Genomic DNA, 23,915 nt, shown 5'->3' with positions numbered 1-23,915 from the left:
ATAGCCTAAAGCCGAAAGCCAAATAACATTGATTATTGCCAAAAGCTAAAAAGTTTTAAGTCTTTCATAAAGCTAAAATAACATTTAAATAAGGAAACTGGAAAAAAAGAGTAATTTGAAATTTGACTGCAACTGTAAATGTTGTGTATGTCAAGTTTTTAAATTCTAATTTAATTTTTATATATTTATATCTATACCAAAGATGGACCAAAAGACGATCCAAAACGTACAATTTTAATGCACATTATTTAATAAAATTTAACAATAATAAGTTCGATACCTGCGGCTTGGCTTTTATCTGTTAGTTTTTCCACTTAATTGTTCTCACTCTGAGCCTATTGCTGTTATTATCAAAATTGAAGCAAAACTTTAATGTGTCATAACTAACGTTCTATTTCAGTATGTAATCCTTATGTTTTCACATTACATTTATTTTCATGTTATTATTTTTATATTAGATGTATAAAATTGAATTTATATCAAAAATGTAATTCTGTATATATATTTTTATAAGATCCTAATTTATTTTTTTTTTACAGAATTGATGATATCCAAGATAATTCCATTTTGCGAAGAGGAAGTCCTGTCGCTCATTCTGTTTATGGAATTGCTAGCTCACTAAATGCTGCAACCTATTTATTATTTATCGCATTGGAGAGAATTGTTAATTTGCATCCTGCAGTAAGTAATCACATAATACTTATAAAAAAAAAGTAAGTAAGCAATATACTTTAGTCACATTATGCATTATTTTAGTCACAAAAAAAGTTGAAAATAAGAGATCTTTTATTCTCTTTTCTAAGTGCTTAAATAACATTTTTAAAAGATACAAAATTCAAATGCACTCCTTCAATTATGTCCATGATATCATACATACTTAAATAAACTGAGCAGAATTTAGTTAATTTTTTGTTATAGTATAGGAAAAGTAAAAGTTACTGCTAAAACTTGACTGAAGGAAAAAACATTAAAAAAAATACATGTTTTATATATCCTTAAAAATATATGTTTTATGTATCTTTAGAAATACATGTTTTATGATTTTTTAATATATAGCATAATATATAACATAAAGCTAATTAAAACTCATTAAAATTGTAAAAGATTAGCTTCATATTTGCTTGTTAGATAAAATATAACTGGTGCTGTATTATTGCACTAACCGCGTTTTTTTCAGGCGACAAAAGTGTATATGGAACAAATGTTGGAAGTATTTAGAGGTCAAAGAATAGAAAGTTTTTGGCGGGACAATCTTATTTGTCCAAGTGAGGGAGAATACCGTACTATAGCAATGAAAAGTCAATATTAATACTTATATACATATTTCTTCGTAAAATTAAAAAAATTACATATGAAAAAAATTAAAATATCAATTAATTTCGCAGAGGCTGGTGGTTTCTTTAATTTAATAGTAAAATTAATGACATTATTCTCAACATACAAAGAAGATTTATCATCGCTAAGTATTATTTTGGGTTTGCACTTTCAAATACGGGATGATTATGGCATATTGTATAGCGATAACGTGAGTAATAATATATCTGCGACATTATACATAATACATAAATAAACTGAAAAGAATTAAAGTAATTTTTTGTTATAGTATACCGAAAATAAGAGTTATTGCGATGACTTGAGTGAAGGAAAGTTCAGCTTTCCCATTGTTCATGCGCTTACAACGAATCCTGATGATAAGCAAATAATATGTATCCTTTATAAAATACTTTTATATAATTTTTTTTTTTCATTTACAACAAAAATATTTTTGTGAATGAACTTTATTATATATAGATTTCCTTAATAATGCCTGATACAGATATTTTGAAACAACGAACCAGAGAAATCGAATTGAAACGTCATTGCGTTAAATTGTTGAAGAAATTTGGCTCTTTCAAGTACACAAAAAATGTACTTGAAGACTTGGACGTGAAAGCGAGAGCTGAGATAGAACGTTTAGGAGGCAACCCGCTTTTGACAGAACTTTTAAACGAGCTCAAGAATTTGGATTATTGGAACTAAAGAAGCACCAAAGATTTTTCAACTGGAACATTTTAAAGTTGACTGGCATCACACAGCCCGCTAACAATAAGACATGTTACAACAAGTTACAACAACATACGAATAGTAGTTATTATTACATATATAACTTATCAAATATTTTTATTGATTTGGGTAAGTTTATTAATTTAAAGATTAATACACTTCAATTAAATGCTCATTACTTATATAATCTTGTTTATTAATAATTGTTTGTTATACAAATAACTTTTGCGCATCTATGATTCATGTTATTCAAGTGGAAAATATTTTTCTTACAATTAATAATAATGGAAAAAAATAATAATGGAAAGTTGAAAGACACTTCTTCTTAAACAAACATTTTTGCATAAATCAGTTTTTCTATATTTTTCTATTATTATTATTATTTTATGCGTATAAAAGTAATGTTACTTTAATACGTATAAAACTAGTAATGTAAATTCATCGAAAAACGAATGCTTTATGAAATATTATATGCTTTAATATTAGAAAGAATATATAAAATATCAAATATCAAATAAAAATATTTACTTTTTAATAGCTTTATTTAAGTTTTATATAATGCATTATATTGTTTAATTTTTACTATAAGCATAAGAGAGTATGATGCTTTTTATCAAAAATTAAAAAAATTTTGTACTCCGGAAAATTATAAAAAAAATATTATTAACATCCAAAATTGTTAATCACAATATTATTTTAGAATCTTCTTCATATTTTATCTTTTATAGCCTAGTAATAAAAATACTATTATGTGTGTTACGATCATATGGAAATTATAAAAGTAATGTTACTTTAATACGTATAAAACTAGTAAGGTAAATTCATCGAAAAACAAATGCTTTATGAAATATTATATGCTTTAATATTAGAAAGGATATATATACAATATAAAATATCTAAAAAAATATTTACTTTTTAATAGCTTTATTTAAGTTTTATATAATGCATTATATTGTTTAATTTTTACTATAAGCATAAGAGAGTATGATGCTTTTTATCAAAAATTAAAAAAATTTTGTACTCCGGAAAATTATAAATAAAATATTATTAACATCCAAAATTGTTAATCACAATATTATTTTAGAATCTTCTTTATATTTTATCTTTTATAGCCTACTAATAAAAATACTATTACGTGTGTTACGATCATATGGAAATCATAAAAAAGAAATATATAATTCTAATAAAATAAAATACTAATTATGTGAAATAAACTTGATCATGAGATTATACTGAACAATGTAGTCACAAAGAATTTTTGGATTACGTATGACTCTTTTCAAGCGAAAATTCAATATCTCTATTTGACAGCATATGTGCAATATTAAACCACATATCAGACTATCGCAAGCAACATGTAGAAAAGCTCCAACAAGTAAATCTATCAATTGATGAAAATACATAATGTGAAAAAGTACTATCGAGGAGTAATTGAATGGCAACCAGACTCTGAACGTTAACTTCCCTTCTCAAAAGTCCGTGAACAATGATTGTATCGCCGAGTATGAGCTTGAAAATTCAACTAGAATCGCATAATGCAGCGTGTTCACTCTGTAATTGACTATTGGGAATTTTACATTGTCTATTTATTTGCTCTTTTACAATTGCTCGTTATATTTAATATATTCTTCTTAATATTAATTATTATAATCACTGTTTTTTCTAATAATCTTATTAAGAGAAAGTTGCTAACAAAGTTGTAAAATTTTTAGATCAAAGACTATGTATTATTATTCCATATATAACAATTAAAAAGTTATGTCGTAATACATACTTTCTCGATAAGTCTATCGAATTTCTGTCGAATTTCCATCTCGTCCGGTTCGATTGGCCTACACGGTTTTTTCATAAGGATATCTGTTAGCATCGCGATATTATTTCGATTCACTAACGAACTAGACATTTTAAAGCAGGAGACGATCAATGTATTTTTTAAAACAATTATTTGTTTTTTTCTTTACACTAATTGATTTGTCTCATACTATAAGCATAAGAGAGTATGATGCTTTTTATCAAAAATTAAAAAAATTTTGTACTCCGGAAAATTATAAATAAAATATTATTAACATCCAAAATTGTTAATCACAATATTATTTTAGAATCTTCTTCATATTTTATCTTTTATAGCCTAGTAATAAAAATACTATTATGTGTGTTACGATCATATGGAAATTATAAAAAAGAAATATATAATTCTAATAAAATAAAATACTAATTATGTGAAATAAACTTGATCATGAGATTATATTGAATGTTATAGTCACGAAGAATTTTTGGATTACATATGACTCTTTTCAAGCGAAAATTCAATATCTCTATTTGACAGCATATGTGCAATATTAAACCACATATTAGACTGTCGCAAGCAACATGTAGAAAAGCCCCAATAAGTAAACCTATCAATTGATGAAAATACATAAAGTGAAAAAGTATTATCGAGGAGTAATCGAATGGCAACCAGACTCCAACGTTAACTTCCCTTCTCAATAGTCCGTGAACAATGATTGTATCGCCGAATATGAGTTTGAGAATTCAACTAGAATCGTATAATGCAGCATGTTCACTCTGTAATTGACTATTGCCAATTTTACTAATGCAAATATAAAAATTGCATATACATGATATAGGAGACGTTTGTAGAAAGATGTCCAAGAATCCGGTGTCCAGCAATCACAGATTGTTAAAATTTTTAATGTAAATTTTAATACGCGCATTGTAACTTTAAATTACTCTAACTGTTTATTTTTCAAATATGATGAAAAATAAATTATTTAACTTATGATAGTCTCCTTCTTTTAGATTACAGACAAGATTGTAAATATATACGCTTTATAATTATTTATTATAAAATTTTATAGACAGATATTTATCGGCCGCACTTTGTGTGTAAATTAAAAATTGAAACAATTAACCGTTAGTCAATTTTATTTTACATGTTTTTAATTGCTGTGATGTTAGTATTGTTTTTATATAATAGTATAACTCGCTGTAGAATCTTCTAAGAGACTGACAAATGTCTAGAGTCTCGCGGTTTCTCGACAAAACCTTCTTTGATTAACAACTTTTATTATTCAGGCTGCAATTGTGTTTCTCGGATATAATATTCTCATACATTAATCATAAAAAGCAAAGTTCTCTCAGATATTGGTTTTATGACATACAATATTGTAAAACTAAAACCATTTAAAATAATATTTTATTATTAGTAAGTGGTGTCAAAGAAGAATAAAAATATTTGATCATTTAAAATAATTGCATCATTTATATGAGATTATATCCATAGTTTATCTTTTCTCCTTCTTTGTGGCCACTTGAGCTATCTCAGAATTTATTCATAAGCCAGTTAGTAACTGCTGCCTGTAATAAAAATAGTATTTATATTCTTCTACTGTTAATTTTTGCCACTTAATTCTGCATTTGTTGGAATACGATGTCTTGAGCAACGGCAATAAGTGGTCATTTGTTTATTATGTATCCCCATGATAAATTAATAATCTATTTCTTATATATATAAAACATAAAACCTAACAACATAAACAATAATATGCCAGCACAAATAAAAATTTTGAATCTTAAATTTATAAATTATTTATAATTAATTTGTCTATTAAATAAAAACTTAATTAAGTTTAATTTTAATCTAATTATAAATTCTATTTTAAATGGATTTATTGATGTTATATCTGTGTCAAGGTATAAGTAATAATCGTATTTATAAATGCAAAACCGCGATCATTTAAAAGTAAAAATAAATTTTTATGCTAACACCAACAAATGATTCAAGATTCATAGAGATAACATAGGCATTGGTAAATTCAATAGGTATCATATTGCGTGTCATAATTATTAACAAACTTCTTTTCACGTTATGATTCAAAGTAAGCCATTCCATTTCGAACACATTACCAGTTGTTGACTCTATACTTAAAAATATGGGAAAATAATTAAATAATTTTAGTTATAAGATGAGATATAAATATTCAAATTATACGCATTATTTTGCAAATTGATTCTATATATCTATACAAAAAATGAGGTAAAAAGACTAGAAGATTAAAATAATGATTTTAAATAAAAATTAATTCTAGTAAAATAGTATGTTTTAGTATATCTCTGATGCAATAACGTTACATTAAACGTAAATATGCATGCATAATATAAACAAATTCGATATGCCATATAAAATAAAATATAAGAAAAGATAAAAAAAATCATGCGTAAGAAAAGAAATATATTTTAAAAAGTGCACACCTTAAGCTTGACTTTGTTTCTGTACCAGCAATAAAAAGAGATTTAGTGTCAGCATGCAACACATGTATAACATTATTTGAATATATTTCGCATTTATGTCAATCTGTGTCAGTAGATGCAAAAACACAATATACTCACCAATATACTCACTACAAATTGAACAGTGGTGATAAATCTAAACTTTTTGTTTACTATAAACGCGAATCTAGAATCAATTGGACACATAACTTTCAAAGATTTTTAAAATTATTTTGCACATACACAAATACATATGGGGAAAAGTAGGGTAAAACCGGGTATCTTTTTGGATTTGTCTTCCTACAAAAAATCAAAGAGTAAAAGAAACTTTGCTGACCGTTAGTTGTCTTTAGTGGACTTTAAACTATGAGAAAATGAGGCAACTTTTGACTATTTTTTTCAGATATTTAATGCTTGAATGAAGAACCACTATGTTTTTAAGAATACCATTAAGGGGATCCAAAAGCTCGTCTGTTTTACCGACCAAAAATTATTATTTTGCACATCCATATCGCCCTGTGCTTCGGACGCGAAACTAAATCGGAAATAGGTTTGGGTTTGGTTATATCCGGAAGTGGAACCATCCCGTAGGGGGATTTTAAACTATCTCGAAAATAATTGTACTTTCGAAAATTACATATATAATAATATATTAATTATAATTATATATTAATTAATACCAAAAAAATCACTTACTAATATTGAAAATAACATTATAATTACATATTATTTTTATAAAAATGTGTTAGAGATAATATTTATATTTTTATTTATCGAATTGGAGATAATAGTTATATTTTAATTTATGTGATAATAATATGTATATTTTTAAAAACATTTTTTTTATATTACAAATTCGGATAAAGTTCCGAAAAGGGCCCGTCTCTGATTTCGATGAAACTTTGTGAAAAGCTTCCTTTCAGGTTAAAATAAAAGCCCCTAAAAGAAATTTTGGCGACTCTTACGAGAAAGTCATTTTTTAAGAGAAAATGGTAGAAAGTATATTGTTGCCAGAACGAGGTCCCAGCTAACATGCACACAATCAAAGAACCTCGTACTTGTACTGCGCCGAGCGCTCTGCGCAGTACATGTACGGGGTTCTCTGATTGTGTGCGTGTGAGCTAGGATCTCGTGTGGCAACACAGCTATGGCAGTGGCGGCAGCCGGACAGCCATTCACCGCGGAATCGAGATGCTTATGTTTAACAAAAGACGAATATCAATAGTTCTTTGTTGCCGGCAATACTATGAAGCCGTTTTAGTAAATTTTTAATTTTACTTACCATTGAACATATATCTATATGCACTTGAACCAAATTCACTTTCCTTCACAGAAAATGAAACATACGCACTTCAGAATACACTTACACATATTAAAATACAATGATTATTCCAATGAGCTGTATATAATCCATGCGATATATTTTATAAATCATTAAAATATTTATATTTTAATGTAATAATATATCTCATTCGGCTGTAAAACAGCCATTGGAATGTGTACCTCTCGCCATTTGAGCCGAGTAAATATTTGTACTGATGTACTTTACCATTTATTGTAAACTCGGTTAAATAAAGACGTTATTTTTATTATTATCATAACAATAAAATTGCGTGTCAGTTTTAGGAGAAATCCATAAAATTATTAATACTATAATCAAAATTCAAAATATATATGTATCATGACATGGATATTAGGAATAGTTGTATAACGCGATATCTTTATACGTTTATAAAAGAAAGTTCGTGTAATCATTATAAATGATGAGAACATATCTCTATTTAGCTTAATATATGGTTAAATATAAATAATATAAAATATATTTAAAATATTTTTATTAGTCGTATAATATTTTAGTTGTAAAATCATGTGTGTATATATTATTTTTGTGCAACAGTTTATTGACGTTTTAAAAACATAGATTATATTATTTATACAATAGTATTTTCTAAACATTTATAAATGAGATCTTTTTCATAAATTATAAACGTTTTTTCGATTACATAAATATACGATTTTAAGGAATAAAATAGACGTAGATACATTCTAGAAATTAAATCTTTCTTTTCGTATACTCGTATACTATTTTTCAACGTATAAAATTTGTTATGTATTATAAAAACATAATAAAAACGGATATCATTATTGTATATTATATGATCGTATAAAAACCATAAAAATTAAAACGTTTATCTGGTATACTTAAATTACAACTAACGTGAATGTTACATGTAACAAATACGTTATATTACTTGTTATATTCCGTTTCATTATGGCAATGTTACAGTTATGTATCTGTGTTTGCTGGGTATACTATTTCAATAAATTATATGAATGCTAAAAGCTGCAGATTCTGTTTGATTTCTACTGCTAATTTACCATCAGATTGCGCGCGCGCAGATCTTGCTCGATTTCTGCCGACAATCTGATATCAAGTCATGTTAGCAGATCCTGCTCGATTTCTGCTACCAATCTGCCATCAGATTGCGCCATTTCTGCTAACATTCTGCTATCATTATCTGATATAACAGACTTTGTATGATTAAATGAATAAATTACAAAATATGCGATTCAAGATTTATCATCGCGATATATATATGTAGTTACGTATTATTTATAAATGTCAATTAATTATTAATTATATTATAATGGCAAATAATTCCCCGATATTGGTCGCAATCGCGTTTAGAGAAGGAATTCGACGGAGCGTCTCGCACGACTATTTTCCTGTTCGAGTATCGTCGCGCGAATGTTAACAGAGTTGAGGCATGTAAATGATAGCGCGCCAATATTTATGCTGTCAAGGCCGAACACTATGTTATTGTGTGTATGTGTGTGTGTGTATTAAATTTTATATATATAAGTTTATATTTTAAATTAATTGTAAATATTTTAAAGATAAATTTTTTCGCTATTCCGATTTTTTATTTAGAGTTCTGGGTAGCATCCCACGAGATATAAAAGAAATTCTTACGCTTAATATTCTTACGCTCCAATCAATATTGCAAGAGATACCGCGATCTTTTTTATCATTTTTGTCTATTATTATTAATAAAAACTAAATGGCGCATTTTATAATATTTTATATAACACACACATACATTTTGTAATATTCTAATAATGTGCCGTGAGCAGCTCTCATCGAGATATCCACTCTTAAAAAGCCATGTTAAATCGATACTCGCAAGTATTGTTATCTCTTTTCCGCGATGCTGATTGATTATCTCGACGCTGCGCTGTGCCCCAGTGAGTAATACCGATCCGAAAAAAAAACGTGTATTAGATATTTATTAGACGTTTATAAACGTCTATAGACGTCTAATAGCCGTCTTTCCGATCTGTGATTTCTCAATGGGGCATTACTTTATATCAGTAAACGCTTGTCATGACTGAGCGATGCATTTGAAAGTTCAAATATTAAGTGTGTATGTAATTTTTATTTAATTGATTTTGAAAAAATGGAGAACTAGAGTTAATATGTAAGTAATTATACATACACAAACAAAATAAATGACGTGCATTTATATTATTCTAGTGTAAAATAAAATGCGTGTTGTGTGTGATAAATGTGTCGGGAGTCGGAAGTATCATATCAATGCCATGTGATTGTAAGAAAAACTAGTTTTACGAGAAGATGGATGGAATCACTCTACCAAAGGCTATCAAGTTAGAAGAATTTGAGAACGTATAATATATCTTGCTTAAAGTATGAACGTCGACAGAAGAATAATAAGCTGTCTCTCTGCGCATTGGTCCTCTTGTCCTCTTCTCCTCTCGATATCTCTCTTATAATGGAACGCATTCCAGTAGTAGTGCGCGATATCGAGAGCCTCTTGTATAATGAGATGCACCCGCACTCTCTACTATGTGGAATGTGTCCCACTGCATACTACACGAGAGATATCGAGAGGGGAAAAAGACAAGGACTGATGCGCAGAGACATATTATTATTTTTCTGTCAACGTTCGGTAAGCAAGGTGTATTATATGTTGACCAGTAACTACGCCGTACTGACATAATAACAAGTAAGTGAAAAATAAGATATTGGTTAATATAAGATATTAAGATATCATATATATATTTTTTAAATGAGATATTAATGGAGATATTAGTATTCTTAATGCCTTCTTATCCCAAACGTGTGAAAATTTCTATGTATGCTCGTAAAATTCAAATTATAAAATATTTTTTCTTGTTTCTAAAGTTGCGATTTCAGACTTATGTCCTATATGATGAAACCTTTATATATTGAAAGAGAATAAACGATAATATATTTAAATTACGAATATTAATAAGAATGTAATATGTGTGTATATACATATAATATCTTATGCATAGTGCACAACCTAATACATGTACACATCACAAATTGATACATAATACAAAGGGCTAACGTTGTAATGTGCATCGAATTTAATTATAAAATAAGCTTAACTGTCAAATGCAAAACTGCGATCGATTCGATCGCGGATATCCATTTTTGTTACAAGTCGCTACGTCAATTTTCTGTGGAGTTATTGCCGCCCGTAAAATTATAGAAAACTGTTATTACGCCGCTCGATTTATGAATGAGTAGCGCGATCGCGGGGTTGGGGAGTGGAATAGGTCGTAGTAGCGTGTACGCACAACTCAGTCACGTGAGGCGCGCGATAGCGTCGCGCGCGGCCACGTGGTCGCGCGACGCTGCAACAAATCATATGACTGTGCATCGTGGAGTGTGGAATACGTTGCCGCTCGTAGACGGAATCGGACTATTTAAACGCGTCATGCACGTGTTCTTTATCCGGACCCTATTTTCGTCCTCTTTTTAAGAGGATTCTGAAGACCATCTCTTTTTTCCCGTTCATTCTTTTCTCCATTCTCCCGATCCATCTCTTCTTTTTTCTCGGGTCAGCATAGCCCAATTAAATATTGAATATCATCGTATCGCGCGACTCGCTTGGTGCTATCACGTGCCTCCACCCTGATTGCCGATACTTCGAAAAAGAATCTCAACGAGTTAAGAAGAATGGTGTATGAAAGCCAAGAGAGCAGCGTGATGGTTATCCGGTTTACATTATTGTATAATATAATATTAGGTCTACCGGAAAGTTCTGTCCGTTTTTGGAATAAAACAAAATACGAATCTATTATTACATTAAATCTATATTGAAATAGTACTTGTTGGTAACAGCAACCAAGATTGTATAATGATTAATTAATTACGTAATACTTCTTTTTCCTTTCTCTCGAGGCGAAACGTGATTATGCGTTTGCGCCAATTGCAGAGCAATGCTATTGACGCGCATGTTTCGAGCCGCGAGCTTGAAGATAGGCAACGAACAATAATCCGACAAAGAATAATGGATAGCAATGAGGTATTGTCCCGTGTCGCTTTCAACGAGTCCAATTAAAGCGCGTCCTTCCGTCGGCTTAAAGTCAGAGACGCGGTGGAGTTTTTTCACCGGCAACGAGTGGGATGGAGAATTGTGTAACCCTAGGTTTCAATAATAAAAGTCTCGTTACGTTTTGCGTTTACGCTCGCTATAAATTATCACGTTTCCCGTCCGAATGTTTTTTTTTGTCCGATAGCGATTGCGCGTCGCGGAATAATTAAAGCATAACGAATTGACAATGTGGTAAAATTCGTATTGATTTTCCCGCGACCTTTTCTGTTCCCAACAATATATCATATTTACCGATATTATATTAGGTCTACCGGAAAGTTCTGTCCGTTTTTGGAATAAAACAAAATACAAATTTTTATTACCGTCAATAAACTTTATTAAATAATGTAATTGCCATTATTATTAATGATTTCTTGCCAGCGTGAGGGCAATTTGTATATCCCTTTTTCGAAAAATGTTTTATCTTTTGATGCGAAAAATTGAACCAGTGCTTGTTTGATATCTTCTTCATTTTTGAATTTTTTGCCCCTCAAAAAATTTTGTAAGGACAAAAACAAGTGATAGTCGGTGGGTGCTAAGTCCGGGGAATATGGTGGATGCGACAGAATTTTCCAGCCTAGTTCTGCAATTTTTTGACGAGTATCCAAAGCAGCATGTGGCCTGGCATTATCATGATGCAGTATGATGTTCTTCCTATTGTACATCGCCGGCCTCTTTTCTTGGACTGCTGTATTTAAATTATCCAGTTGCTGACAATACTTCTCCGAATAATGGCAATTACATTATTTAATAAAGTTTATTGACGGTAATAAAAATTTGTATTTTGTTTTATTCCAAAAACGGACAGAACTTTCCGGTAGACCTGATATATATGTAATACTCCAAATTTTATTTTGGTAATTTTATTTTACTTTAACTTTCCCTTTTTAGCATACATAACACTGGTAAAAGTTTTGGGATCTCAATGTTTCTTTTCAACTTTCTCGTTAATTTATTCGAAGTTTGTGTTTTGTATTATTATTTTATTCGTTTTACATATGTATATAATTATTTACTTACAATTAGTTTATTAATTTGACGAATTGAACGTTTTTCAATAATTGAAAAATGCTCAATGAAAAAATTTCAATGAATTATATTATTCCAGGGAATGGCAGACTTTACATATGTTATGGCACGGTAGATATCTTAAGAATTTGATGAACCTTATGTTAAACTTAATTATAAGACAGTATATGAAAAAATAATTGTTTTTTAAGTATTTATGGTGTAATCTCTTATAATATTTATTATATTTATTTAATATTTGAGGACACTAAAGAAATTTCATTAGGAATATTATAATTGAAAATATAAATATATACAAAATTTTAATTTATTTTACAAGAGATTATTTATATTAACAAATACAAAAATAATAATAAATAAATATCCTGTTACACGCGGAAAATTAAAAAAAAATCGCCGAAGAAATGATAATTTCGCGTTATCTCGCAAATATATTCGGCGATATATTGACGATTATTATAATCATCGCGAAGATTTCTCCTGTACATTTCTATGTACGTAACAATGATGACTGTTAATTATCTTTCGCCGCATACACTCAAAGAGAAATGATTTCGTGAATAATTCTGTAAAAGATTTTAATTTAATTTTTTCGCCACAGACGCATATTATGAATATTAGCTATAGACTTGAGGATGTTGATATGTATTTTGGATTCTTAAACTTCATCAAAAATTTAATTGGCGCAACTAATTCCTCGACAAATTAATCCGATATCGAGCCGAAGACAAGTTTTGTTAACAACAAAACAATTCGATATCGAGCTGAAAGCAGGTTTTGTTAAGAACAAAACAATTCTACGATTATAGCCGATGCAGAGTCGACAGTCTTTAAATACAGAACTCTCAATAACAAAATTGATGTTTTGTCAACATCGATCGCGATCTACTTTGTAATTATTTATTTGGCATTTCTTTGGTCGTGTCTTATTTGCCGACGTGTGATCGAGAATTCATTCGAGGGCAACATCGGGCGATCGATGCGTCATCGAAGTCGGGTATTAGAACGACTTTAATTATAATTCGTTGAACTGCTTGAGGACGAGGACGAGGACGATGAAGAGGCGCCTACCGAGTTGTATGAGCTCGAGCCGCTGCCGGGTGAATAATAACTGTAAGCAAGATTTTGGGCTTCCACACCATTAGTCGGCGTCCAAACGCGGGAATACGGGCCGTTGCCGTCCCACGTATTGGCGGGTTCATAGCTCGACGTCGTCGAGGGCATAGGTGGAGCACCATATGTTGATGCCGGTTCTATGGACATTCCTACAACCGAAAAATTTTACTTTATTAAATAACAAAAATAACAATGCATATGTGCAATTTTTTGCATGCAACAATTAAGACATATTTGTCTTTAAAATTGAACAGAAATGTTCATGTAATTTTTTTTTAAAATATATTAAATATATTAAAATTTAGAACTTATTTAATATTTTTACAAGAAAATTAAATACGATTTTTATTGAAGTAAACAGAGAAAGTAAAATTATTGCAGAGATTGTAACGTGAAATAGTTGCACGCTTAGTATTCGTAACATACATAGCAATAAATATAAAAAGTTACACGATTCTCTCGATATAAAGCATTAGAGATATTTATATAAGTACATACCTGTCGGCATCATCATGCCACCTTTCTTAAAGAGTTGTAGAGCGACAAATCCGATCACGACGAGAAGAGCGAGCTTCGATAAAACAAGAGCTTTTAACGCCTTTAATCCAATAATGGCGACAAAAATGGGCATTAGAGCTTTCAACTTCAATTTCAGCAATAACAAGAACGGTAGTAAAAGCTTTTTCTTCAAAAGTCCTCGCGCTTGATTGGTGGCTACGTCATTATTCTTGAATTCGACATCAAGATCGATTAAACTTCTGCTAGGTCTATATTTTAAACTAGCATCGACGAAGGGTAAATCGATCCCATAATCGAAACTTTTCATATACTTGATGATTCTGGCAACAATCGCCTCGTCGACGGTTTCGAGTGATCTCGCTTCGGTGGTAGTTCCCAACTTGTCATCGAGACAACTCAAAACTTGATGCTTCAGACAGGACATCCATGATTCCGCTTTTATACACTCATTTAAGGAGTTCGTTAAGAAGTCTTGATTGGCCGCGCAAGATCCGATCAACAGAACGATCGCGCCTATCGATGCTATCAGTCGCATATCGGGATCCTTTTCCTTTCTTCGATGTTTTACAAAAAATTGTTCGAATCGTTTTTTTTTTCTCGTAGTTTCCACTCACCGTCCGCGCGGTATCGCGTGTCAATAAAAGCGATCGATCGTCCACCCGTGCGAGCGACCGATGATCGAACTGCGACTGACGGAGGAGTGGCCTGCCCCTTTTATTTAATTTGTTCCCCTTGAAACTATGTTATTCGGTCACGCATGCCGGGAATCGACGATCGAAGGGAAATTATTCAAATTTCACTGGCATATAGCGTCGTACCATCACCCTCTTCGTCGAACCCCCGCGAGCCTTCTCTCACCCATTCACTTGTCAGGCAAATGCACGCGTGTATATACGTGTCGATTGTTGCGCGACGCGTACGTCGTACACGATGGCATGCGGCGCATGCAGGAAACGGAACTTGCATCTCGCATCTCTTTTCGCCTACGTTCTTATCCGGCTCGTCGTAAACTGCCGTTTAGCGGTCCGTATGCCTTCTATAATCACGAGATTAACAGAATGAGTAACTGTCATCTCTGTAATATCCTTGAAAACCGCAAGCACCGTATAGCAATTTAAAGGGATGCACATGCGATGCCTCTATATATCATGCTGCGTTCTTACATTGTTTTCTGATGATTACAGTGATTTACGCGTTGCGATTATGGTGTTGTACGCTTGGCATACAACGCCATAAATCACAACGATTGTAAAAGAAGCGAGATATGTGTAAATTTTATTGTGATATTAGAAATGGAATCTCTTTCTTATGAAACGTTGGGTACACAAGTTTATACACTATTTTTATTTTTTTTTTCTTATAGAATATAAAATGAATTTGACCTGAATATTAATTCATAAATACACACATAAAATTGTATTATTTTATTTTCTAGAAGTTATTTTATTTTTGTGTGATGCTTATACAATATATTTGCTCTCTTTAATAAAATTTAAAAAACTTTTTTAAATATTTCTGATATTTTTATTTCTTTGTTTCTTAAATGATAATAACAGTGCAGTGTTGTATTATTTGTTAAATATATTAGGAATTTAGATTTTATAACTAAAAGATAGCAAATAGTTGAAACAAGTGTAAAAAATTATAATTATTATATTATTATCACATAAAGCTTCAGCTGTAGTTATCTTTAGCTATAATTATCGCAATAATTAAATGGGATTGCAAATATGAAATTGAGATCCTATTCACTTATCAATTCTTATTTACTTTAATTTTTATTATATTAACTATCTTATTCTCTCTTTTTCTCTAAAATGAACTTATTATTTTGCCACATTTTTTAGAGCCTAAATTTAATATTTTTTATATAATTTAATTTTATAATAATTTATATTCATAATTTATTAATACTTTGCCATACTTTTTTGTGTGTAGGTTAAAATAACATTTTCTTGTTTTCATAAAAAATGCAAGTCACATAATATGTTAAAACAGTGAAATGACTTTCAAAGTGGTGACTTCTAATTAACTTTCGTAAAAGACGAAAGTGATCACATTTGAATGTAGGTCTCCTGTAAGTATTTTATGAGTCTCTCGACTGATTTGGATTGCAGAAAGCGTTCTTGTAAGCTTAGAAAGAAATGCTAATTTAAAATGATATCATATAAATATATAAAGAAAGAAGGTGTGTTACACAAATCTTGAACATAAAATTGATTTATTTATAAAAATAAATTTTTATAAATTTATTTTTATACAAGACAAATTATACAAGACTATTATGTAGAGCTATAATTTATATGCAACATTTTTCTCCAAAACTGTGAAGGAATTCATGTTTTAATTATAAAAAAAGGGCACGAATATAGCAAAGCTTAAATATATCTTTTTTATATATCAGTAAATTTCTCTCTCTAATTTTACTTTAATTATTAAGAATTGCAAAAAGTTATTATCATAAATATCTTTACATAATTGCATTTTTTAAGACATAGAATTTTTTATATATTTATTCTTTACTTTTCTATTTTTTTCGAATAATCATTGTATGACAAGTAGCGTCGAGCAGATTTTCAAATGGATATGATACGAAATAACTTGCAATAATAATTTATTAAATAGATTAACTATCTAGTCTTCTCTCTTCTTCCGAATAAATTTTATTATTAAAAGACAGTATTAAAGTAGTATTGGGAAAGCAGGTTTTCAAATAGACATATTATAATATTAAAAATGACTTGCGATAATAGTTTATTATAAATAATACAAATAGGAAACTAAATATTTTACAAAAGCGTCATCAGGCCGATAGTAACATTACGATTGTGCATGGGCGGAGTATGCAAGATTGTGCGCAAGCTGCGACGAAGAGATCTGATCCTTATCTTGGAAAGATCTGTACTGAGCTTGATACTCCCAAGGTCCGTGAGCGATGGGCGCAGGATGGGAGTCAGCGGCGATCTTTTTGCAGAGTTGGAAAATGGCCATACCGACGGATACGATAAAGCTGAAGAAAGAAAGCTGCAGGGCATTCCAGGCCTTGAGGCCAAGTATACCGATGGCCAAGGGGATCAAAGTCATCGCTTTCAAGAGGACGAAGACGAGAATAGGGATGACGACCTTCTTCAGCTTGGACTTGCGGGCCTCATCGACGGCACGGCCTTGGCCGAACTTGACATTGAAGGTGAGCTGATCGTCCTCGATATTGCGCGAGCTCACCTTCACGGTGGAGTCTAGCGGCAGTTTGAAGGTCACGTCGTGAGAGGCCAAGTAGGATTGTACAGTGTCAAGGAAGGACCTCTCGCTGCGAGCGGATACCTCTTCGGCAGGATGCGAGTTGCGTGTAATTTCCATTGTTTCGGACACCTGAATAAATCGAGACAGTGAACATCAGCGAATTTATTAAAGCAGAATATTTTATTAAAAAGGGTCGAATAATATATAACGTGGTAGTAAATAATTTTACAAAATTTTGATTTTGATAAAGTATAAAACGAGAATACTAGAATAAAAGTATGAAAGTTTTGTGAATCGCTTTGAAAAACCGCTATCAGCATTGATACCTACCTTGAAGCTATCCTTGCTGAAGATTTGATCGAGCAAATTAAACACCTTGAATTTCATGCAAGCAATTTCGTCGTTCTTCTGCGAGCATTCGGACCTGGATCGATCGACCATCTCGTCCATGGCATTCTTCCAGTTCTCATTCTTGGCTGGTTGCGCGACGGCCAACGCGAATAGGGCGCACAAAACGAAGAACCTCATGGCGCTGGCAGTCAATGATATCCGTTTATGAAGACGTGAGGAAGGTTCGCGTTGTACACCCGATTCGTGGATAATGAATGAGAACGATCGCAATACGACGACTGATGCCAATGGGTTGGGCAGTACGGTATTTATACGAAGGCCTATCTCATCGAATCGTACAATGCACGTCGAAGAGTCGCGTAGCGGCGCTCTCAAACCCCCTACTTCCGTCCGCGTGTGGATTTTCTTTTCGTTCAGTATGGTCTTCGATTATTGAGGCCTCGCCGTGGATCATGCCGCGACTACCTGATGAGGGAGGATAGACTGTGCGAGCGTGAGATCGCGCGACACGCTGCACGCGACGTCAAATCAGGGTAGCGGTCCCGCCAATATGCCAATAGGTCATACTTTTGGATCATAAAACGCGATGGAATCTATAATATTAATGAGTAGCAGTTTGCTTTCTACCGACGATATCAAAAGACCTACTTGCGGCGATAAACGTTCGTGGAATATTTTTTGACGCATGGTCTGAAATTAAATTTTTCATAATGAACGCAACCGGATTTTATAATTATTAGTCTTAGTTCGTCGTGACACGAAAACGAAGAGAATTAAAAAGTTATTAAAAACATTAAAGAGAGAGGAAACTAATCTATGTTAAAGATTTCGTGGAATATTATAAAGCATTAACAATTACATAAAATTAAAATTTTACCTATAAAAAAGATAAATTACTTTTATAAAGTTTTCAATAAACTACTTATAAAGTTTTTAATAAATTTAAAAAAATAAGAAATTAATAATCAGGATAATTAATTAATTTCTATTTTGAAATGATAAGAGATAATATTATTAATTAATTCGTTATCTCATAATCAGTATTTACAACTTATATTAGCAATAAATAACAGAATTAAATGTCGGCAATTTTTTATGAAACTTAAAAAAAAATTAGGCAGGAGAAGATTATAAAAAGTTATTTATTTTATTTTAGTTACTCTTCTATTTATAGCAAGTAACCAGGAATCATATACGTAAGACTTCTTTATCCTTGACATCAAAGTCGCCGTAACATTGGCATTGAATCGATCATTTATTCATATCACGATCATGACTTTCTACACACTGTTCCGTTCTGTCTATGTTCTCTCTCATTATGCCATTATCCTCTCTAGAACTACCAATTTCACTCTGTTAGACTTTATTAAACTGTAGCTCCCGATCGAGCTTAAGAAAAATAGCACGAGGATACATCAGTGATGCGAGTTGCGTGCAAGTTTCTCGCACGAAAATGCACATCGGGTACCATCAGAGACACTTTTGTCCTGCCCGACTTCTTCTCTGTCGTAACAAATGGCAACTGGAATTTTGGGTCGAGTTTGCATAAGCATTCAGGCCGTCTAGCCGACGAAATATCGATCAATATCTTTCGTGTAATCAGTCTATTCCTTTTGTGTGCCCTTAGTTTGCTTATTGTTGACAAATCAAATTTATGTGTGACAACAAAAGTTTGTTAAGCTGCAAAACGCGCGCGAATATTATATTCTGTTTAGACATATCCTTTTTTTTCGAATCAGATTTGCTCAGATGTAGCAAATATTTATAAAAACACACAAAAAAAATTTAATAATACAGATCATATAAATTAATAGACGTAATAGCTCTAATAGCTATATAATACAGTTTTTAACAAAAGTTGAGCTTTAACAATTTTATATTATAGACATCTATCTCTTTATACATAATCTTTTATTCTTTTTATTTTATTTACTTTTATACTTAATCGTGTATTCTTATATATTATTATATATAATTTCTGTTAATGTTAACTAATTCGATCAAGTTTATTGATAATTAATTCAAGTATCCCGTTCTTCAAATTCGTATTGCATATTATGCGAAAATACAAGGCAAAGTATTAACAAATGTGTCACTTTTTATATTTTAATGTATTTCTATAATCGTATTTTTCTACCATCTTTTTTACATTTTCCAATATTAGAGCGATAATATTTTTACAATCGCATTTCCAAGGAAAAGAATATGAGTTATATTAAACTGGAGAAGATTGAGATAAAAATAATCACAAGAGATTAGATTGATAAAACAATATGAAAACTTTTATTACATTTAAGTAACGCAGACGGAACATACACACATACTAGTGTAATCAATAAATATTAAATAAGTACGGATGATGAAATGATCAATTTTGTTCTACGTCGTTTTATTTTCTATAGGCTCTGTAAGGTCCGTGAGGTGCGGTGTCCCAGTGAGGTGGATGTTCGACAGGTGGATGTCCGTAGTGAACAAGTTCGTAAGCGACTTTCGGTTTTGTCAATTTGAAGATCAGCATCGCCCCACTGAGGACCAACGATAGCAGACCCAGAGTTAGCGCTTTCCACGTCTTTAAGGCGATCAGAGCAAGAGCAAGGGGTACTAAAGCAGTGGCTTTGAATTTGAGACCAAGCAAGAATGGTATCATCACCTTCTTGACGAAACCACGACCTGCAAAAATATGTAAAATTAATACGTTTCTTAAAAAATATTATGTTCCAAAAATGTAATATTTTCACGATTATTTTTCTCTACAGGCGTTTTACACGTCAAATGAAAATCATATAAATAATATGTGTATCATAAAAATATATGTATCGTCTGTAACGTCTACTATTTGTTATTAAATTACCTTGTTCAATAGAAGAATCACTAAGAGGGACGATAAGACTCTTTGGCATGCTGTCAACTAAAGATCTAGGAACAATGTTCGATTCCGCTATTGCTTCCGGTAGTTTAGCCTCAAGCTGATGGCTTGACAAGTACGCATCCAATTTCTCGAGCAACAATGTTCGCAGGATTTTCCTCTTGGATGGATCTGCGGCATCATATTGCGAGTAATCTTCCGCACTATCTGCTGCCGCGTCACTGGATTTAACTAACGCTAAATTCTCCGTAATTGCCAATCTGTCTTGTTTCACAGCATCGGTGAGGTAAGCCAACACCTTCGGTTTAACACAAGATAACATGGATTCGCTATCTGCGCATCTGTAACATTTGAAATTTGTACATAAAACAAAACGTTTAAGAAGTTTTTATATATAATTATTCTAATTCAAACAATTTGTAAATTATAGCTTATACAATGCAATTAATTTTTAATAATTAAAATTATAAATACGAGAAGATTATAATATAATTATAACATACCTGTGATAAATTTTTTGCAAGACATTGACGGTAGTCTCTGTTTGTTGTGCACCACTGAGGGTAGCCAGAAGAGATACTGACACAAAAGTGGTTAAGAGCCTCATGGCGATACCACCGATTGGTTAGAGACTAAACACCGAATGCCAGTACGAACGAAGTCAACGGGGTTTTATAGGCGATGGCATTCGCGTACGTCCAATGAATTTTGATTAGAGACGTGTTACAGGCTGGCCGAAAGAAAAGAAGAAAGCCTTATTATCTAGAGTGTCGATGGTTTTACAAAGTATAAGTGTCCTCTCGTCCCTCTGATTTTGATTTCGACTTCCATATCAAAAATTGCTACCATTTTTAGAATATGTCCATTCGGCAAACAATACCTAGATAAATATATTGATGTAAACTATATTTATATAAGAGTTTCGATAAATTTATGATTTTCTTGAATTTTTCCACAGCATAATTTCTATTAGCATGGTAAAATTTACAAATCTTTTTATTATGTATTTATATGTAATTTATAGAAAAATTTATTTTTATTGAATCAAGATAGATACAAAATAATTATAAATTTACGATATTGAAATATCGAATCAGAAAATCTTTACTTTTCCGTTAAAATTTTTGAACTCTAATGCAAAATACGAAAAAAAGTAAATGTACTATAAACTCTTTGATAACAAATTTTGAAGTAATTATATTTGTATACAGTTACTTATTTTTAGTAAAACGTAATTTTATTATATATCTCTCATGATACTAAAAATATTATACATTTACTTTTTCTTCTTTCTTTATAATATTATTTTATTTCTTTGAGTTTAGCAATGTTTTGCCTTTGTCAATCAAGAAATAAAATAGCGATATCACAATAGAACTAAATTGATTATAGTATTTTTGAGGATTAATATTATCTAAGATGAAAAAAATGAAACTAATAAAGAACTGAAACAAACTACGACTTATTATTGACTCACATATTTATTATATTAAAAAAAAATTTAATCAATAATATTCTTGAGAATATTCATAAAAGCACTTAAATTTTAATAGTTTATATGAGAGTTTATTTGATTATTTGATTATATAATAGTTCATATTCTTTATATAGTAATTCTTTGCTACATTAAGATATAATAAACACAAGCGCGAGTATATTAGAGTTAAAAGGATAATATGTAATAATATAATAAAATTGACTTAATGTTTTATTACACATAAATTACATACACATAATTAGATCGTATAACTAATTACAAAAGTGTTTATTTAATTTTTACATCATAATTCGATATACTTTTATATGTAGAAAATTTAAGATGGAGTTAAGTTGAAAGTAACAGTTGTTGGGTATGGCACCCGAATATTTAATAGTAATTAATTAGTTATCTCTCTAGCGGAATAAACAATATTCATAAAATTATACAGCAAACACTATTTCTTAACTAATTTTTACATAGCATCACAAGCATATCTTTCTTATGCAGAAAACGCGACAGATTTTTAAATTATTGCAGAATATTATTTAACCATTCTTATATTACTGTATACGTAATTATACAAGATATGAAGCCACTACGAAATAATAATTATTTCATTTTACATGTGAAAAGTAAAAATGTTATTCGTCGTACAATATTATATGTTATGTAAGAGAAAAAAATGTTTTTTTATTTCAAATATCTACTGTCAAAGCATAACTAAATTAATAGAATTTTTTATTTTTCGAAATACTGTGCATTTTTTAAATTACACCAAAATTTACCTAAAAATTATAAACCATATTTAACCCATAAAATGCCACAAAGTCCAAAATGTCATATCAATCTTCTTATTTAACCATGCCTAATAATGATAATACCCCTGGAGAGCGATCTTGCTGACAACGTGTCAATAGATTTCAAAAACTTTGACACATCATCACAAAATCTACTGATTAAACTCCTCACTAAATTCGATCGCTTAAACTTGAAAAATTACATAAATTATACAAATGCAATAAATATTTCATTCAACATGTCGATTAGTTTCTTACAACTAAATCAATTGTTAAAACTTTTGCGACGAGTGAATTTATCCGTAGAACACTTCAATTTATTTTCTAATAGGAAAATTAGATGAATTCTCGCGCATCTGATAAATTATATATTTATAAATTAATGCATGGCAGTACCGTTGGTCTCTCTTTTATATCGACATTATATTATATACGCAACTTTACAACATTGATCTATCCGATGCAAGTTCGTCGAGCTTATTGAGCAAATATGTCTAACAGCATTTGCTAGAGAACGGATAACATCTGCCGTATTTTAGTCGCATTAGTACGAGATATAAATTTCACATTTATTACAGAACATTTATTCGGTATTGTTGTTACAAGGATATGTGCTGAGGCAATCTCCACCATCTTGACCGTACCTGGCTGCGTTCAAGTATCTATAAAATCTCTGACTGTACACACTGTCTGTTACACTACCCTTGAGTTCCTGCGGATCTCTGTAAATATATACAATTATATTAATTAATCCCATATTAACATAATAATAATAATAA

At 30.7% G+C, this 23,915-nt stretch overlaps 5 protein-coding genes across 5 annotated transcripts in view; 1 reads left to right on the top strand and 4 right to left on the bottom strand.

Annotated features, from left to right (window-relative positions):
* The first annotated feature begins 521 nt into the window (after nucleotides 1-521).
* On the top strand, nucleotides 522-2,554 carry LOC115239419 (geranylgeranyl pyrophosphate synthase-like). Its single transcript, XM_029813931.1, has 5 exons — nucleotides 522-681; nucleotides 1,178-1,298; nucleotides 1,386-1,525; nucleotides 1,604-1,706; nucleotides 1,817-2,554. Exons 2-5 carry the CDS (start codon nucleotides 1,193-1,195, stop codon nucleotides 2,017-2,019), a joined length of 552 nt encoding a protein of 183 aa, XP_029669791.1. The 5' UTR covers nucleotides 522-681; nucleotides 1,178-1,192; the 3' UTR covers nucleotides 2,020-2,554.
* A 10,760-nt stretch (nucleotides 2,555-13,314) lies between these two features.
* LOC115239397 lies at nucleotides 13,315-14,965 on the bottom strand. The gene is made up of 2 exons (XM_029813898.1): nucleotides 14,382-14,965; nucleotides 13,315-14,032 (listed from the first exon to the last, which is right to left on the bottom strand). Exons 1-2 carry the CDS (start codon nucleotides 14,935-14,937, stop codon nucleotides 13,779-13,781), a joined length of 810 nt encoding a protein of 269 aa, XP_029669758.1. The 5' UTR covers nucleotides 14,938-14,965; the 3' UTR covers nucleotides 13,315-13,778.
* A 2,254-nt stretch (nucleotides 14,966-17,219) lies between these two features.
* On the bottom strand, nucleotides 17,220-18,301 carry LOC115239399. Its single transcript, XM_029813899.1, has 2 exons — nucleotides 17,973-18,301; nucleotides 17,220-17,771 (listed from the first exon to the last, which is right to left on the bottom strand). The coding sequence occupies exons 1-2, from the start codon at nucleotides 18,168-18,170 to the stop codon at nucleotides 17,223-17,225; spliced, it is 747 nt and encodes a 248-aa protein (XP_029669759.1). The 5' UTR covers nucleotides 18,171-18,301; the 3' UTR covers nucleotides 17,220-17,222.
* A 1,809-nt stretch (nucleotides 18,302-20,110) lies between these two features.
* Nucleotides 20,111-21,504, bottom strand: LOC115239414. Its single transcript, XM_029813921.1, has 3 exons — nucleotides 21,363-21,504; nucleotides 20,845-21,200; nucleotides 20,111-20,663 (listed from the first exon to the last, which is right to left on the bottom strand). Exons 1-3 carry the CDS (start codon nucleotides 21,464-21,466, stop codon nucleotides 20,383-20,385), a joined length of 741 nt encoding a protein of 246 aa, XP_029669781.1. The 5' UTR covers nucleotides 21,467-21,504; the 3' UTR covers nucleotides 20,111-20,382.
* A 2,215-nt stretch (nucleotides 21,505-23,719) lies between these two features.
* The window catches only part of LOC115239436, a 2,726-nt gene continuing 2,530 nt past the window's right edge, over nucleotides 23,720-23,915 (bottom strand). The window contains exon 5 of the mRNA XM_029813949.1: nucleotides 23,720-23,858. Within this exon, the coding sequence (XP_029669809.1) occupies nucleotides 23,720-23,858 (139 nt within the window). The remainder of the gene's footprint in view (nucleotides 23,859-23,915) is intronic.

Source organism: Formica exsecta, unplaced genomic scaffold (assembly GCF_003651465.1).
Source record: "Formica exsecta isolate Colony F162 unplaced genomic scaffold, ASM365146v1 scaffold38, whole genome shotgun sequence".
Taxonomy (NCBI): Eukaryota; Metazoa; Arthropoda; class Insecta; order Hymenoptera; family Formicidae; genus Formica; species Formica exsecta.
Note: the sequence above shows the minus strand (reverse complement) of the source record. Positions and strands in the feature narration are given on the sequence as shown.

Bases quoted from the DNA above. Each gene is read 5' to 3' on its own strand.
- LOC115239399 (XM_029813899.1), bottom strand. From the start codon at position 18,170: ATGAGGTTCTTCGTTTTGTGCGCCCTATTCGCGTTGGCCGTCGCGCAA. The intron at 17,772-17,972 runs GTAGGTATCAAT...CGATTTATTCAG, and splicing joins TCAGCAAGGATAGCTTCAAG to GTGTCCGAAACAATGGAAAT.
- LOC115239414 (XM_029813921.1), bottom strand. From the start codon at position 21,466: ATGAGGCTCTTAACCACTTTTGTGTCAGTATCTCTTCTGGCTACCCTC. The intron at 21,201-21,362 runs GTATGTTATAAT...CAAATGTTACAG, and splicing joins TTGCAAAAAATTTATCACAG to ATGCGCAGATAGCGAATCCA. The intron at 20,664-20,844 runs GTAATTTAATAA...ATATTTTTGCAG, and splicing joins TGATTCTTCTATTGAACAAG to GTCGTGGTTTCGTCAAGAAG.
- LOC115239419 (XM_029813931.1), top strand. From the start codon at position 1,193: ATGGAACAAATGTTGGAAGTATTTAGAGGTCAAAGAATAGAAAGTTTT. The intron at 1,299-1,385 runs GTCAATATTAAT...TTAATTTCGCAG, and splicing joins CCGTACTATAGCAATGAAAA to AGGCTGGTGGTTTCTTTAAT. The intron at 1,707-1,816 runs GTATCCTTTATA...TGCCTGATACAG, and splicing joins TGATGATAAGCAAATAATAT to ATATTTTGAAACAACGAACC.
- LOC115239397 (XM_029813898.1), bottom strand. From the start codon at position 14,937: ATGCGACTGATAGCATCGATAGGCGCGATCGTTCTGTTGATCGGATCT. The intron at 14,033-14,381 runs GTATGTACTTAT...TTTCGGTTGTAG, and splicing joins TGGCATGATGATGCCGACAG to GAATGTCCATAGAACCGGCA.